A 14,742-nucleotide genomic window follows, 5' to 3' on the forward strand; every position below is an offset into this window, starting at 1 on the left:
TCAGTTTAGATGAAGCATAACAAACGACAGAAGATTTGGGCCAAGATTTTAGCTTTAAGTCAACTCTATTGAAAATTTGGGCCAAGATTAGACTTAGGTGGCAGATACAATTGATCTTTTTTTTTTTTGAAAAAGAAAAAAAAAATTTGGAGGCTAAATGGATCGAATAGCATGACCCAGTCAGTCCAAATATAAAGCCCGTGGGTTTTATTCGTTGTAACTAGATTTGAGCGTAGGACTGCTGCTATTGGTTTAAAACTAAATTCTATTAGGATTGCGACTGCTAATAAAGTTACGATTGGATAGTAAAGGGTTGCCATTAAGAAATCAAGGAAACGAAGGGACGTTTCTGTAAGCTGCCGTGATTGATAAAGTAAACAGGACATAGGGACAAGAGACACACCATTTCAGATCAAACGATTTAGGGTCTTGACGAGAGAAAGGAGTCGGAAAGGGAGGGGGCGGAAAAATTGGAGAGGAAGAGAAGGGGTCGGTTTCGATCAAAACCCTAGGGTTTTGTGCAAAGGGATAGGGCTTCGCTGCCATGTCTGCGGGCGTCTGCGGCAAGCGCCTAGGGTTCGAGGAAATCTTCGGATCTCCGTTGCCAACCCCGTCGGCGAAGCGGCCTCGCTGCTCCCTATACGGATCCCCTGTCCGATCCTCAGATTTCGGGTTCGGATCCGAGGATAAGGTGTCCGTACTACTTCGCATGTTCCCTTCGATGGATCGGGAGGTATTGGCCTTCTCTTTGATCTCCTCTTCTCCTCGTTGATCGAGATTATTGATGTTATGCTTCATGGTTTAATCAAGTAATATGCGTTTAGATCTTGCTGATATAGAAGAAAGCAATGGGAAAGGAATGACACGTTCTTTCATATAATTTTGTGAATGGGATAGTTTAGAAATGAAAGAGATTGAATGTTTGTGCCTTTTAGTATATGTAGCTAAATGTTTTCTCTTCTTAGCGTGATGGCAGAAAGAGATGGTATTAACTTCATGCGAGTAAGATATCCTGTAAGGTGGTTGTTTGTTTAGCTTATGGAAATAGCAAGTTTTGATGAATTTAATTAGAATTTATCGTGACGATATAGACTGCTGAAGCCAAGAGTTATCTTATATGGTAGAAGCTGCAGTTCTAGATCTATGCAGTTCCTTATAATTGTCTATAGCAGTTTGTTGGCTTGACCTTTTAAACAAGGTTTGTCATGTGTCAATAATATAATCAAATTATCCTTTTTAATTATAAATTTCAATATTCAGTTTTTTTTTTTTTTTTTTTTTTTTGGTTCCTTACTGATAGCTAATGATATTTGAAACTATTGGATAGGTTGTGGAAACTGTTCTAAATAGTCATGATCACAAAATTGATGACGCCATTAAGAGTCTTCATGCTTTGTGCCTCGGTGATGCTTCTGCCAGAAGTGAGTCAGCAGGTCTCAACACGTCACTCTTATCAAATGGCAACATTACTGAAGGTTAGGAAACGGAACTTTGACCTCCTTCCTGGGCAGGACATCGAATTGTGTATGTTTGATAATCCCTATTTATCTCTTTATCTGTCATCATGTGCTAGGTGCGATGAACTTGCAAATATCTGAAGAGCATGCTGAAGGGATTCGTAGTCAGAATGCAGATACAGAATGTAGGCCGCGCCCTGATAGGTCTTCTTGGGTCGATATGTTTGTGCAAGAAATGGTGAATGCCTCAGATTGGGATGATGTTAGAGGTCGTGCTATGAAATTCTTGGAGGCATTTGAAAGAAATGCAGCTGCAGGTACCACATCATTGGTGGAGGTAAATGTGAACTTTGTGCTTATTTGCGTGTAAGCACGCTATTCCTGTGTCTTAGACGAGTTCTCATCTCTCATTTTGTTGATTATCGACTAGGAGGAGATGAATGCTCTCAAAGAACAGTTGCAGTGTTTGTTGAGGGACAATCAAATTCTGAGGAGAGCTGTTTCTATTCAGCATGAACAAACTTTGCAGCATGAGGACAAGCTAAAGGAGATGCAACAATTGAAGCTTATTATAGGCCAATACCAAGAGCAGATCCGGACTTTAGAGGTAATTAAGAGCAACTTCTACTTATGTTTCTTTGGAAGTCTTAGCCATGTTCTAAACTAAATCCTCTTTGAAAAACTTGGATTATCTGCCGCTGTCTTCTGTTAGGAAGATGTAATGTTGAGGGATGCTTCATCCCAATTGTTTATCTCCTTTTTGCTCCCTCTTCTTTTGCAGCTTAACAATTATACATTGAAGGTCCATCTACAAAGAGCACAAGAAGCTGATTCCATTCCAAGTCGCTTCCACCCAGATATCTTTTAGGAATCCCACTTCTCAAATATGTATTTATTTCATGTTGAGATATAAATGGAACCTAAAATTACGTTTACTATGAGAGAGCTCCGTGATTGCTGATCGCCATTACCTCGGGATATGATGTATCTGCAACATCCATCTATTGTTCTATTGTGCGAGTTCAACTGGTGCCTGAGGTATATGAAGAGAGCTAGGATCAGTGATTTACCTAATATTGCAGTAGAAGATTTCGACTTGTTTACAAGCAGTTTGTTGCCACTTCCTTTTATAATATTTGTTTGTATGTTCATTTTACTAGTCACCAGGCACATCAAATGCACTTATAGATGGAAATTTGTGGAAGGTTTTGAGGCTTGTGTTGAGAATTGACTAAAGGCATCATATAAGATGATTGCCCTTGTTCTTATTCCATGAGGTGGGTTATACCTATCAACCATGTGGCTATGGTTAATATCTCTTTGATTTGAACAACTATATCTGGAAATATTCATTGATCCTTGTTTAAAATTAAGAATCTTGGCCAGTTTTCTAATACAATGGAGATGGATGGCTCAACTAATGTCTCACATGAAATACAAATGCATGATAAGAACATGGGAGAAGATTTCCATACAAATAAAAACTCAAAACCACAACTTGCTTAAATCGAAATTGTTGTCTCTACTCTAATTCATATTGGAGTAGTAACTGCTGGTTTCAATCCCACGGCCTCAGCATTAGGATGAACCACACGTGGCATCAGCGGGGCCGTTCAATCTGTATTGATAGGGTCCAAACTTATTAAAAAGATCCGAATCCATTAACATCCAGGGGTATTATCGTCATATGACGTAAACACATGATACCAAACACCTGTGTTTCGTAAACCGTTTCAGCCGCGATACGTTGCCAAGTGCAGATGAATCCAAGGCGCATTTAGAAACGGACTACGAAATCCTTCACTTCCTTAATCCAAATCACAAAACCACTACTAAACCCTTCTAGAATTCTTCATTCTTCTTCCCCTCCCCTCCTTCGAGGTAAATTTTCTTTTAATTTTTCTTTACGGTAAGCTTTTTTAAACTCGGATCTGGATTCCAGATCCCGAAAAGATCGTTGGTATATAGCTCTCGATCCCTTTGCCTGAATTCGAAGCGTTACATCTGGTCTTGAGTATAATTTTGAGTTTTTTTAAAATAAAATCGGTTGGTACGAGGCGGTTGGATCTGTGTGAGATCTTGTATCTATAAAACATAGCTCCGGGTCGAGTAATATCTGTGAACTTAAATTTTTGATATAACTTTTACGAATTCTTTGAAGAGAGATTGAAAGCTTTGTGCAGATCAGGTGTTTGAGTGGAGATCTGAGCAATGGCAAAAGAGTCCACAAATGTAGAGCAGCAGACGATCACAAGGCCACCTCCCACCCCATCTCCTCTTCGGTTCTCCAAATTTTTTCAGGTAATTTTGCTTCCTCCCTTCTCAGATCGCTCGCATTATTACAAAATTTATTAGATGTTTGATTTTTTTTTTCTTGCATGCTGAATGGCATTCTTTTTTTCTAATTTTGTAGCACGTTTGAGGATCTTATAGATTTGTCTCTGATTTTAACGTGCTTTGATTTCTGATATCTCATCTCGTTTGCTTTGGATACGTATTCTTTGAGTTGGTGTGATCTAGATTTTTGACAGGCCAATATGCGAATCTTGGTTTCTGGGGGAGCTGGATTCATTGGTTCCCATTTGGTGGACAAGCTGATGGAAAATGAAAAGAATGAGGTACTAAACAATAGCCTGAATTCTTGAATGAGTGTGAATGTGTGAGCTGCATTCAGACTTCAATGTAGTTCTGACCATTCACTACTACTTTAGGACTGATGACAAATTCTTTTGGTGTTTGTTCTTTTGTCCTTTATTTAAGTGTATAAATATATCCGCAACTCTAGCATGGATCTTTGTCTGCTGTGATCTGCTGCTCTATTTGTGATTGCGTAAAGTTGCGGTGTTAAATCTTGATTCTTTCCCATTGCACGAGTGGTGTTATATGATGCCATTGATTTATTCTCGAAATAGTGAAATTCATCATATGCTAGTTCCTTTTAATATTGCTTGCATCGTTATCATAAAAAATGCCTATTATATTTTGGAGAGTCCTTTCTAAATTTGTCTAGTGACCACTGACCAATAATTTTATATCTCTTTTATCTATTAAAAGTTACTTCAAATCTCTTACTTAATTATGCTATAACTCTCGCAACAAGGAAAAGAAAGGAAACAGATCTCTTGACGAGTCCATATTCTGTGTTTGTTTTTATTTGAAAGTCCTCTGGTTGATATTTTGCAACTATCAGTCTTTATATTTATTTTTTCCAGGTTATTGTTGTGGATAACTTTTTCACTGGCTCGAAGGACAATCTGAGAAAATGGATCGGGCATCCCAGATTTGAACTCATTCGTCATGGTAAGTTCCAGCAATTCTTTTTTTTTTAATATTGATGTTTAAGATGATATTATATCTTGCTAAGATCCAGCTTTACCCTTTGTTGGAGAGGCTTCTATACACCCAAACAATCTTAGAAAGTTCAACTTCTCCAATTGTACCAACTTTTCTATTTGAAATGCATATTGAAGTAAAGCATTTTGTTCTACATCTTTCTCTAGATGTTACGGAATCATTGCTGGTAGAGGTTGATCAGTTGTACATCTTTCTCTAGATGTTACGGAATCATTGCTGGTAGAGGTTGATCAAATTTATCATCTTGCTTGCCCTGCTTCTCCGATCTTCTATAAATACAACTCTGTTAAGGTGTGTTTACTCTCATTATTAGCATTATTGAGATATTTTAAAGGAAGATTATGAGCTTAGTATTTTGAAGTGATCTTGCACTTTCTGGATAAAGTGAATTATTTATTGATAACTATATTTTTTTTATCCATTTACCGGCAGAAGGAAATTTTAAGATTTCATATTGCAGTAATATTTCTTGATTTTTTAATTTCTGCTTTGGAGAACTCCATACTGTCAAGACATTTATGTCGCAAGTTGATAGCTAGCTCTATGAACCTTCCCTATTAGTGAGATCAAGTACTATTCATCACCTAAACCTACATATTGATACTTGCTTTGTCTAAGTGATTTTTTTTGTATAACTTGTTGATCTCAAAGTAGCTGAGCAGAAATTAGCAATCTTTCTGACCTACTCATAGATGCTCTCCTGTTTATTTATCGCCAAAAGTATATTTAGTAGTCAACGTCAAGAATTCCTTCATAGAAAGGAAAAACAAATCTTTGACAGTTTCACAGCTCATAAATTTTTTATGCACCACTGGAGCTAAGATCTTCATTTCTATTGGTAATTTTTGTTGGAACTGAAAGTGATAACTTGAACTTTAACAATATTGTAGACTATAAAGACGAATGTGATTGGCACACTAAACATGCTGGGGCTTGCAAAGAGAGTTGGAGCTAGGTAATAGCTTACCCCCTTTATTGCTTTATCTCCATCAAGGATGCTACTCTGACTCTTGCTTATTCAACTTCTTGTAGAATATTACTGACATCGACCTCAGAGGTCTATGGTGATCCTCTTGAGCATCCTCAGAAGGAAGAGTACTGGGGCAATGTTAACCCTATCGGTACAACAATTCATCTGAGTGACTGACTATAGTTTGTTCTTGGCATTTTTAGGAATAATGAATTACGTTACACACTCTCTGCTCTTGATAGCGTATAATCAGCTTAGTTCTGTGGATTATATGCTACTCTTTTCGCTGAAGCATAACCATACACCTATGATTGCCATCTTTGATTACGTACTCTTTCAGGCATAATCTTGTCCCTTTTTTTATATTTGTAATCATACATTAGTCCCGCATTGCAACTCTAATATTATAATTTTCTTATAGATAAACTTTTGTTGCATTAATAGGAAGCTTTTGGTAGTCACCACAAGTATGGCTGGTCGAGTAACCACAAGTATTTGTTTGCCACGAGACTTGGCAGTTTGTTGTTAATGCAATCTTTAACATCATTTACATTCCATTTTACTAAAGTTTATATTTTGGTACCGAAACACAATAGAAAGTTTTACTTGATGGTCCATTATTATTTTGCTCATGCTCAAACTGTGATACGCATAATAATATCTGATATTGATCTCTCTTTAATATTCTTTGATATGATCATTCTTGCTTGCTTTTAGGAGTTAGGAGCTGCTATGATGAGGGGAAGCGTGTGGCAGAGACTTTAATGTTTGATTATCATAGGCAGCATGGCATAGGTGAAACTTAACTACGACCTTAAAGTGAAATAAGATTCCTCTATTCAATGATTATCTTCTGCTTTGGCAGAGATCCGAATTGCTAGGATCTTCAACACATATGGACCACGCATGAACATTGATGATGGACGTGTTGTTAGTAACTCATAGCTCAAGCACTGCGGTAATGCTTAGTGCATAATAAATCAGGCTGTTTCTGTACATAAACTTACTGGAGAACTACTATCATTTGCTGAAAGCTGTCTTATCTATGAATTGTTGTAATGCCAATCTTCTGCATTAACATATTATGTAGAGGTGAATCCTTGACTGTTCAAGCACCAGGAACCCAAACCCGAAGTTTCTGCTATGTTTCTGATATGGTATGCACTTTTTTTTCCTCTCTGCTACAAATTATTTAAATCGCAAGCGGTTGTGGTTCCCTGGTGGCTGCTTCCATGTAACTCAAAATTTTCATTTTGTAGGTAAATGGTCTTATTCGGCTGATGGAAGGGGATAACACTGGGCCAATTAATATAGGAAACCCAGGTAATTTTGAGGTTTGCCTTCATAACGATTGATTACCCTTGGTAGCTATACACCTGGTAGCTATAGTCTTTAATGAAAGAAGCAGTTCCTTATGGTTGCAGAGACTATCATGATATTTAAGCTTTTCTTTTGTATCTAGTCTTAAGAAATGGTAGCTTATCAAATTTTCAAAAAATGTTAGTATAAAAATCTACTCTTCCTTTGTAAATATTGATTGCCATCTCTCTCATGCTGTAGGTGAATTCACTATGATGGAGCTTGCTCAGACTGTAAAGGAGGTTGGTTATTCTATATCTTCATACCAGCATTTGTAATCAGTCTATACAAGAAGAATGTCCAACAAATTTCTTGTTGCTTAAGCGAAACCATTCATGATGTCGATGACTTGTCTACCGACCAAATATTATTCTTTTGTAAAACTGTCGCTGCTAATTATAATAGCAGATCAAAGTTCAAACTGCAGAAAGGCATTATTATTTATTAGAATGATCATTTGCCTTGTTGTTAATTCCAGTTGATCGACCCAAATGTACCAGTGAAGATTGTGGAGAACACCCCTGACGATCCAAGACAGAGGAAACCCGATATCGCGAAGGCCAAAGAGCTTCTTGGATGGGAGCCCAAAGTCACTCTCCGCGAGGGTCTACCTCTGATGGAGGAGGATTTCCGACAGCGGCTCGGTGTACCTAGAAAAGCATAAGAAATGGACTCAACTCCTCATACATGCCTCACAGATCTTTCTGCTTTAATTGTTGCATCTTTGCTAGGGTATACACCTTGTATTTTATTAGCGTAAATTTGTTTTAATATAAGACGTTTTTCTGAGGTTGCTTGAATGTTGTGCCATTAATGGAGGGCGAGACTTTTTTTTTTTTTTCTGAAACATATGATTTGCACTCATCTCTACACTAGATGTCATCAGGGATTTATCCTTTTTTAAAGTCTCATAGAAAGAAAATCCTTTAATAGTATTCTTCAAAATGCTACAGATGTGTAGGATGTCTGTCAACTGACTATTTAATTTAAACAATTAATCAATATTTTTTTATGTATTATACGTTTATCTCTACTAAATCTTATATTGGGCGTATTACATATACGAGTCTCCCTATAGTTGACATGTCAAACTAATCAATTAGATATGTTTAACATAAGATTTTCTTAGAGTAGAGGTGTGGGTGGACTATGGAGTCCAAGCTGTGAGCTGTGATGCATCCTCTCGCAATTAATACCCGTCACTTTCTATAAGTATGCCCTGTGTAGTGAACTGGCCCTGGCTCTCCTTAGCACATAGGAAGTAGAAAGGCCAGATGCGGGTCCGTCCTTCTCGGCTATATCATTTCTGAGATACTGGAATGTGACTCGGATTTTTATCTTTATCCTTTCAAACGGAGCCTTCTGCGAAAGCGTGTGCTTGAAAGAGTAGTGCTACCCAAGGCAGTGCAAAAAATGAATCCAGAAAAATAGAATAAAAAATAATTTAATCCATTATCCAGGGTTCTGTTCGAGTCCACCCAAGTAGCTCGCGTAGCTCAGAATTTCTCCTGTAGAAACTCCTCACCTGGGCCTCACCTGCCTTATCTCTTTCAATTTTTCGTTGGTATAAATAAAATTCTCCCAAGTGCAATCAATTATACTCAATCAAACATATATCGTACCATTGCTACGGAAAATTTTAATGAAAAAAAAAAGAAAGAAAAAGGTCACGGAATCTAATCCTTGGTCCCAGACACGTATATACTGTGGTCCGCCGATGGTCCACAGACCATCATTAGTCAATACAAAACAATCCATCCTTTGTTCTTATTTAGTAGTTTTTAATTGTTACCCGTAGCAACTGGCCTACCTTGGCTTCATATGCCACTTGGCTCTGGAAAGCCGAAAGCGACATTGATTAGGATCGAGGAGGGAGAGGGAGAGGGAGAGGGGGAGGGGAGTGCAGCTTCCTTAAACTCACCACACCGCCTTTATCAAAAACCTCCCCTTCCAATCGTACGGCCGAGGTAGCTTCCTTTCCGCTGGGCCCCAGTAGACTACGTTTCACGAGTTACTATCAGCCACGTGGGACAATAAGGGCTTACGAGATTGGTATGACGTGGCTTTCGCCGAGGCGGCGGGCTACCGGCTACGCGAAGTCATATTAGAAACTAGAAAAGGATCGAGAAAATGAGGAGAAGCGGATTTGAGAGAGGACGAGAGGGGAATCCGAGGAATATCCTGTCTCCCGTTTCGACCCTTTTCTCGAGGATGCCCTACGCCGCGCCAGGGGCCATCGGATCGAGATTAGACGGCGGCGGAGGGATGGGGGTGGCGAGCGAGGACGCGGTGGTGATTCAGGTGGGGAAGCGGACCGGCGAGCCGAGCATCATCACCGTCAATTGCCCCGATCAGACCGGCCTCGGGTGCGATATCTGCCGTCTGATCCTCGAGTACGGTCTCTGCATTACGCGAGGAGGTAAGTCGACGCTTCTGGATTACTCTTTTCATTTTCCCTTCTCTTTTACCGAATTATATATTTTTTTTATCGATTTATATTCCTGTGTTCTTAGCTGGGCTTTTGTGCTAAAATTCTCGTAGATGTATCAACGGATGGGCAATGGTGCTACGTCGTGTTCTGGGTTGTTCCATGCTCCGCATCGTTAAGAATCCAATGGATGAGCTTGAAGAATCGGTTGTTATCTTTGTGCCCGACTTGCTCGATTCCGTTTTACGTTGATTTGAATCGGCCGGGGATATCTCAAATGCATCTCTTAAAGTTATTTTCCACCGATCGAAAGGGATTATTGCATGGTAATTAGCTGATGTATCTTTTTCTTCTTTCTATTTGTTTGGTTGGAAGTAAATTATGGTGCTTAGTTTGATGATAGAATTGGGAAATTTGATGCAGATGTGACTCATGTTCTTTGTGAGCTTGAGCTGTTGATACATAGAGTAAAGGTCTCGACGACACCGGATGGTAGAGTTGTCGACCTCTTTTTTATTACGGACGGCATGTGAGTTTAGTACTATTATAGCTGCAACTTTACTAATTGCATTTGTTTTCTATCATAGGATTTATTCAGTTCATCAATTCCCTGTGATAGTTTGGTGACTGTCAAATATCGAAAATATATCTTGCAATTTTCTTGTTTGTGCACTGTCGTTCCAATGATTTCTCGATTTAGAGAAAAATCTATCTAATTTTTCCCGATTATTGGTTCAGTTTTTGTGTAAAAGATTGTTGGATTATGGGCTAATTGCCGGTAAAAGTCAGAAAGAATTGCAAATATCTGCTACATGACTCTTATACTTCTAACTACAGGGAATTGTTGCACACTAAAAAGAGACAGGATGAGACATGTGAAAGGCTTAATGCTGCCTTAGGTACTTCTGTCAGCTGTGAGATTCTATTAGCTGAAGGTTTTAAACAGGGGTTCTCTTCTCTTCCTCCGGCAATCGCTGAAGAACTATTTAAGCTGGAGCTGTCGGAGAGCGATATTTGTTCCAAGTCGCTTAGTCCTGATATGAGAAAGCTGCAGAAGGCAAATGTTAATTTTGACAATTCATTGAGCCCTGCACACACTCTCATCCAAATCCACTGTGTTGATCAGAAAGGCCTACTGTATGATATTTTGAGGACATTAAAGGACTGCAACATTCAGGTAGTCCCCCACATGGTTACATCTACCACAAGACAACTTTCTACTTCACTCTTATTACTTCATGCTATTATATGCTTGATTAAGAAGATTGTTGTTGGACTGTCCTGACTTACTAGGTCATCTTATCTTTGCTGAATTATACAAAAAGAAGACAACCAGAATGGCAGATCTTTATAGATTAAACATATGAATAATGCCAGACATGGACAAGAGCATGAACAGCTTGTGTTTGATCCAATCACAGTTTTTTTTTTCTGATAATTTTCTCTAATGTCGTGTCATGCGATAACAAGAGATGCATACTTTGTCAGTCCTACTTACTTTCCTGACAGGCCTCTCTTCGAGTTTAGTCTTCCCTGTTGTACAGGCTGGATCAATCTGCAACTTGCTAAACCTCTGCTAAGATAGGCCATGTACTTTTATTGTATATAATTTTCTTGTATTATTAAGATTTCACTACAAACGATGTACTTGGGTACTGTATGGCTCATTTACAAATTGGCATTGTCCTTAATTTATATTGTATGTGGCCGTTCCGTAAGGCTGTTTGTCTGATGATTCCATTGTCTTATGATTTAGATAAATTATGGACGATTCTTATCGGATATGAAAGGCTTCAGAGAAGTGGACCTTTTTATTCAGCAAACTGATGGAAAAAAGATTGTAGATCCTGAGAAACAGAGCGGCCTGCGTTCTCGTCTAAGGTTGGAAATGCTCCATCCGCTGCGCGTAATGATCATCAGTCGTGGTCCAGACACTGAACTCCTTGTGGCTAATCCAGTTGAATTGTGTGGAAAGGGTCGGCCTCGTGTATTCTACAATGTTACGCTTGCATTGAAACTGCTTGGAATCTGCATTTTCTCAGTAAGAAACTGGCCATTATCACTAGGTTCAGCTGTTTTTATCCACATTAAAGGTCATAAGATACCAAGATGTGCTCCTTACTTATTTCTTTGTGCAGGCTGAGATTGGCCGGCAAGCGGCATCTGAGCGACAATGGGAGGTCTATAGATTTCTCTTGGATGAAAGCAGAGAATTTCCGCTAGCAAACAGCCGAGCTAATAGAAGTCAGATTGTGGATAGAGTACGAAGAACTCTAATGGGTTGGTGAACTATAGTATAACATCAGAAAGTTGGAATGGGATTTCTGTTAGTAGGTTTTTAGCTTCCTCGAAATGCATTTCAGCTGTTTAATTTGGTTTTATGGTTCCACTCTTAAGCTGTACAGTGCTTTTAACGTCCAACAACTATTAATTCACAATCCTATTATGTGTTTCTGATAACATTTGCTTTGTTAACGAGTGATGTCATATTTTATTCCAGTGTATATATATATTATGCATATGTGTCATCTTATCTTTGCAAGCAGCTCTCTCTGCTAGTATCCAGTCTCTCCATTGCATCACAATAGTAGACCTCTCCAATCATTACAGTTATGCTTACACTCACTATGACTTAGCTCGTTATACTTGGAGTAATCGATATTGGAATTCCCGCTGCTATCAATTGTCTGTGACATAGAGAGGGATTGCATCCAGCTTGTCACCTAATGTGGCTCGGAGCTCTTGACGACTTCTGAGCTCGGAACTCGGCAGGATATGAAGGCTACAGGGACCGGGCCCCACCTCATAGCTTTGCTGGTCGGATCTGACGTGTCACGGCAGCAATAATTACGAAGTGGGCCCGTACCTCTCTTTTTTTTTTTCTGGCAGCTTCTTGTCGCCTCCCGATGCCGCAAATCTTTGTTAGATAACAAGTTTTTGACCACACTAAGCACTACCAAATTTTCTTTTTCGCGTATAATACGCTTTAAAGCTTAATACACAGCGTTTCAACAAAAATAATGATCAAAACAGCAATTCTTTTAAATATAAATATTTTTTCAAGTAAGTAGCCTACATAATTATCTTATAAGACTTGATAATTAAATTTTTTATATTTCACTAACTCAGATTGCGACTTATATATTGGAATTATTGTTCCCATCTGCCATTTTACTTATGTGGCGAAATATGTACAGTTTTGTATTTAAATTTTAAGGTAAATTAAATGCTTTAATTTTTTTTCTAAAGTGAAAATAGTCAACAATTCACAATCGAGGGCGTGATAATAAAGGATGATTACTGCTGAGTTGTCTCTAAGAAGAGACATGCTAATGTTGATGGACTACTGGTCAAGTGGTGCACCGTGACACCCCCACCTACTTCTAACCACATAAATGAAAATTCCTAAACAGATTATACCAACTAGCTTCAATTAATCGAGATAACTTGTTACATAAAAAAAAATATGACAATGGTAGCTGAAAAATATATAGCAAATACTGGTACGAAGTATCCGATTATCTAGCAAACTACCGAGTACAAATGCTCGTGCACAATAAAATGTTAAGAGATAAAATAATAATTCTAAAAATAAGTCTCTCACTTAGCCAACTATAGCAGTACTATAAATCATAAGGGGCAAAAAAATTTGAAGGCTAAAAACTTTACAAGGAAACTAGTCATTACAATAATATAAGCTTACAAACAAAGAGCCAAGTAGATACAATGAGACTACTACTCCCCTCTTCTCCACGAGCTCGACGTTGGTGACCTCCAATGTCGATAGATCTGTGAAACCTTGTAAAAACAAAACAAAGAATAATATAAAAATGGATCACGATGATGGAAAAAGGGTCGGAGAAGAGTAGGTTTTGATGTTTACATACAATGCACGTATAATTACATATACATACATACATGGAATAAAAGAAGGGAGATTACTCCACAACAATGGAAAAGCACTTTCAACCAAATTGATCTTAAGGCAAGGTGAGAGAGTTAGCAAAATGGAATACCATGGAGAGCATGACAGTGAGGTGGGAGGACCCTAGATCGAGAAAAGGATGAGGTCATGTTAAGGACAGTGGAAAGGTGAGAAATAGGCAATAACAAAGAGGATGACTACTAAGAGAGACCAATAAGAGAAGTGCGAGGGGGATTACAAGAGAGATAGACAATAGAACAATAAACTAGAGGTTGGTGGAGGAAGAGAGGGAGGGGGAGAAGAATAGAGATGGGAAAATGTTCTTCAAGGAGAAGGTTGGGAAGAGCTACCGACTACGGGAAAAACTCTAAGTGAGGGGAGAAAGGCTATATCAACTATAATAAAATCTTCTACTAGAGGCTGAAGAGAAATTGCACGAATGCTTTTTATTTCTATATATCATGAAAATTTTCTATATCAAAGAATGGAGATGATGTCTACACAATAAATCAAATGAAAGCCTATTAGGGTTTTAACATGTATACTTCTCAAAACATATATTATTTACATAGATATTTACCTGATTATTTTTAAATTAATTCTAAATAATTTAATTAAAAAGGATAAGAATACCTCCACCAAGAGAAATTTATCAAGAAAAAGAATGACGATAATATAAATTTTTAAATTTTAAATTATTTAAAATATAACAGTTAATTAATTCCAAAAAAGCATCCATACATAAAATAAAAGTTTTTCATATACATATACATACATATCCATTTAGAAGACCACACAAGTAAATAAGAGATTTTAAAAGGCATGTATATACAAAAAAAAAAACCCCATTCGATTAAAAACCAAACATGTCGAGGAATTAAAAGCTGTGTTGTGGTACTAAAAAAACAAAACAACACGACGAGGAAACCATTGCGGATGAATATTATATGCCCAACTCGTTTGTTGATTACTTAAATGGCATGGAGATCCAATAGATATCCAGGCCATGATATATTCTCTTGCTTGGCTGGGCTTCTTCATCAAGTATGCTCAAAAATAAATTGGGACCCTTAGAATGGGCCAAGGCTTCTACACAAGTAGAGTCGAAGCTGGTCCAGGAACCAGTGATGAGAATTTTTGGGTTTGAATTTTAACGGTACCGGACTAAGTCCACTTTGATCGCCGGGGCCGGCTCATCTTTCTCTTTTTATTTATCTAGCTTATCTCTCTCCTCAGGATCGAATTTAAT

The 14,742-nt window shown here is 38.1% G+C and overlaps 2 protein-coding genes, 1 long non-coding RNA gene and 1 pseudogene across 3 annotated transcripts; 3 read left to right on the forward strand and 1 right to left on the reverse strand.

The window, feature by feature from the left end:
• Window positions 1-321: 321 nt before the first annotated feature.
• On the forward strand, window positions 322-2,793 carry LOC140782163 (uncharacterized). The gene is made up of 5 exons (XM_073128600.1): window positions 322-733; window positions 1,328-1,475; window positions 1,574-1,794; window positions 1,888-2,064; window positions 2,239-2,793. The coding sequence occupies exons 1-5, from the start codon at window positions 545-547 to the stop codon at window positions 2,323-2,325; spliced, it is 822 nt and encodes a 273-aa protein (XP_072984701.1). The 5' UTR covers window positions 322-544; the 3' UTR covers window positions 2,326-2,793.
• A 679-nt stretch (window positions 2,794-3,472) lies between these two features.
• Window positions 3,473-8,004, forward strand: LOC140780957 (UDP-glucuronic acid decarboxylase 6-like; annotated as a pseudogene).
• Window positions 8,005-9,188: 1,184 nt separating this feature from the next.
• On the forward strand, window positions 9,189-12,028 carry LOC140781644 (ACT domain-containing protein ACR9-like). The gene is made up of 6 exons (XM_073127719.1): window positions 9,189-9,559; window positions 9,682-9,894; window positions 9,992-10,097; window positions 10,406-10,745; window positions 11,325-11,609; window positions 11,707-12,028. Exons 1-6 carry the CDS (start codon window positions 9,271-9,273, stop codon window positions 11,854-11,856), a joined length of 1,383 nt encoding a protein of 460 aa, XP_072983820.1. The 5' UTR covers window positions 9,189-9,270; the 3' UTR covers window positions 11,857-12,028.
• A 1,029-nt stretch (window positions 12,029-13,057) lies between these two features.
• Window positions 13,058-13,941, reverse strand: LOC140782445 (uncharacterized). Its single transcript, XR_012107880.1, has 2 exons — window positions 13,487-13,941; window positions 13,058-13,366 (listed from the first exon to the last, which is right to left on the reverse strand). It is a non-coding gene; the product is annotated as an uncharacterized lncRNA (long non-coding RNA).
• Between the last annotated feature and the right edge of the window lie 801 nt (window positions 13,942-14,742).

The sequence above is a fragment of the Typha latifolia genome, chromosome 2 (genome assembly GCF_019914945.1).
Source record: "Typha latifolia isolate L0001 chromosome 2, TyphaL0001v2, whole genome shotgun sequence".
Taxonomy (NCBI): Eukaryota; Viridiplantae; Streptophyta; class Magnoliopsida; order Poales; family Typhaceae; genus Typha; species Typha latifolia.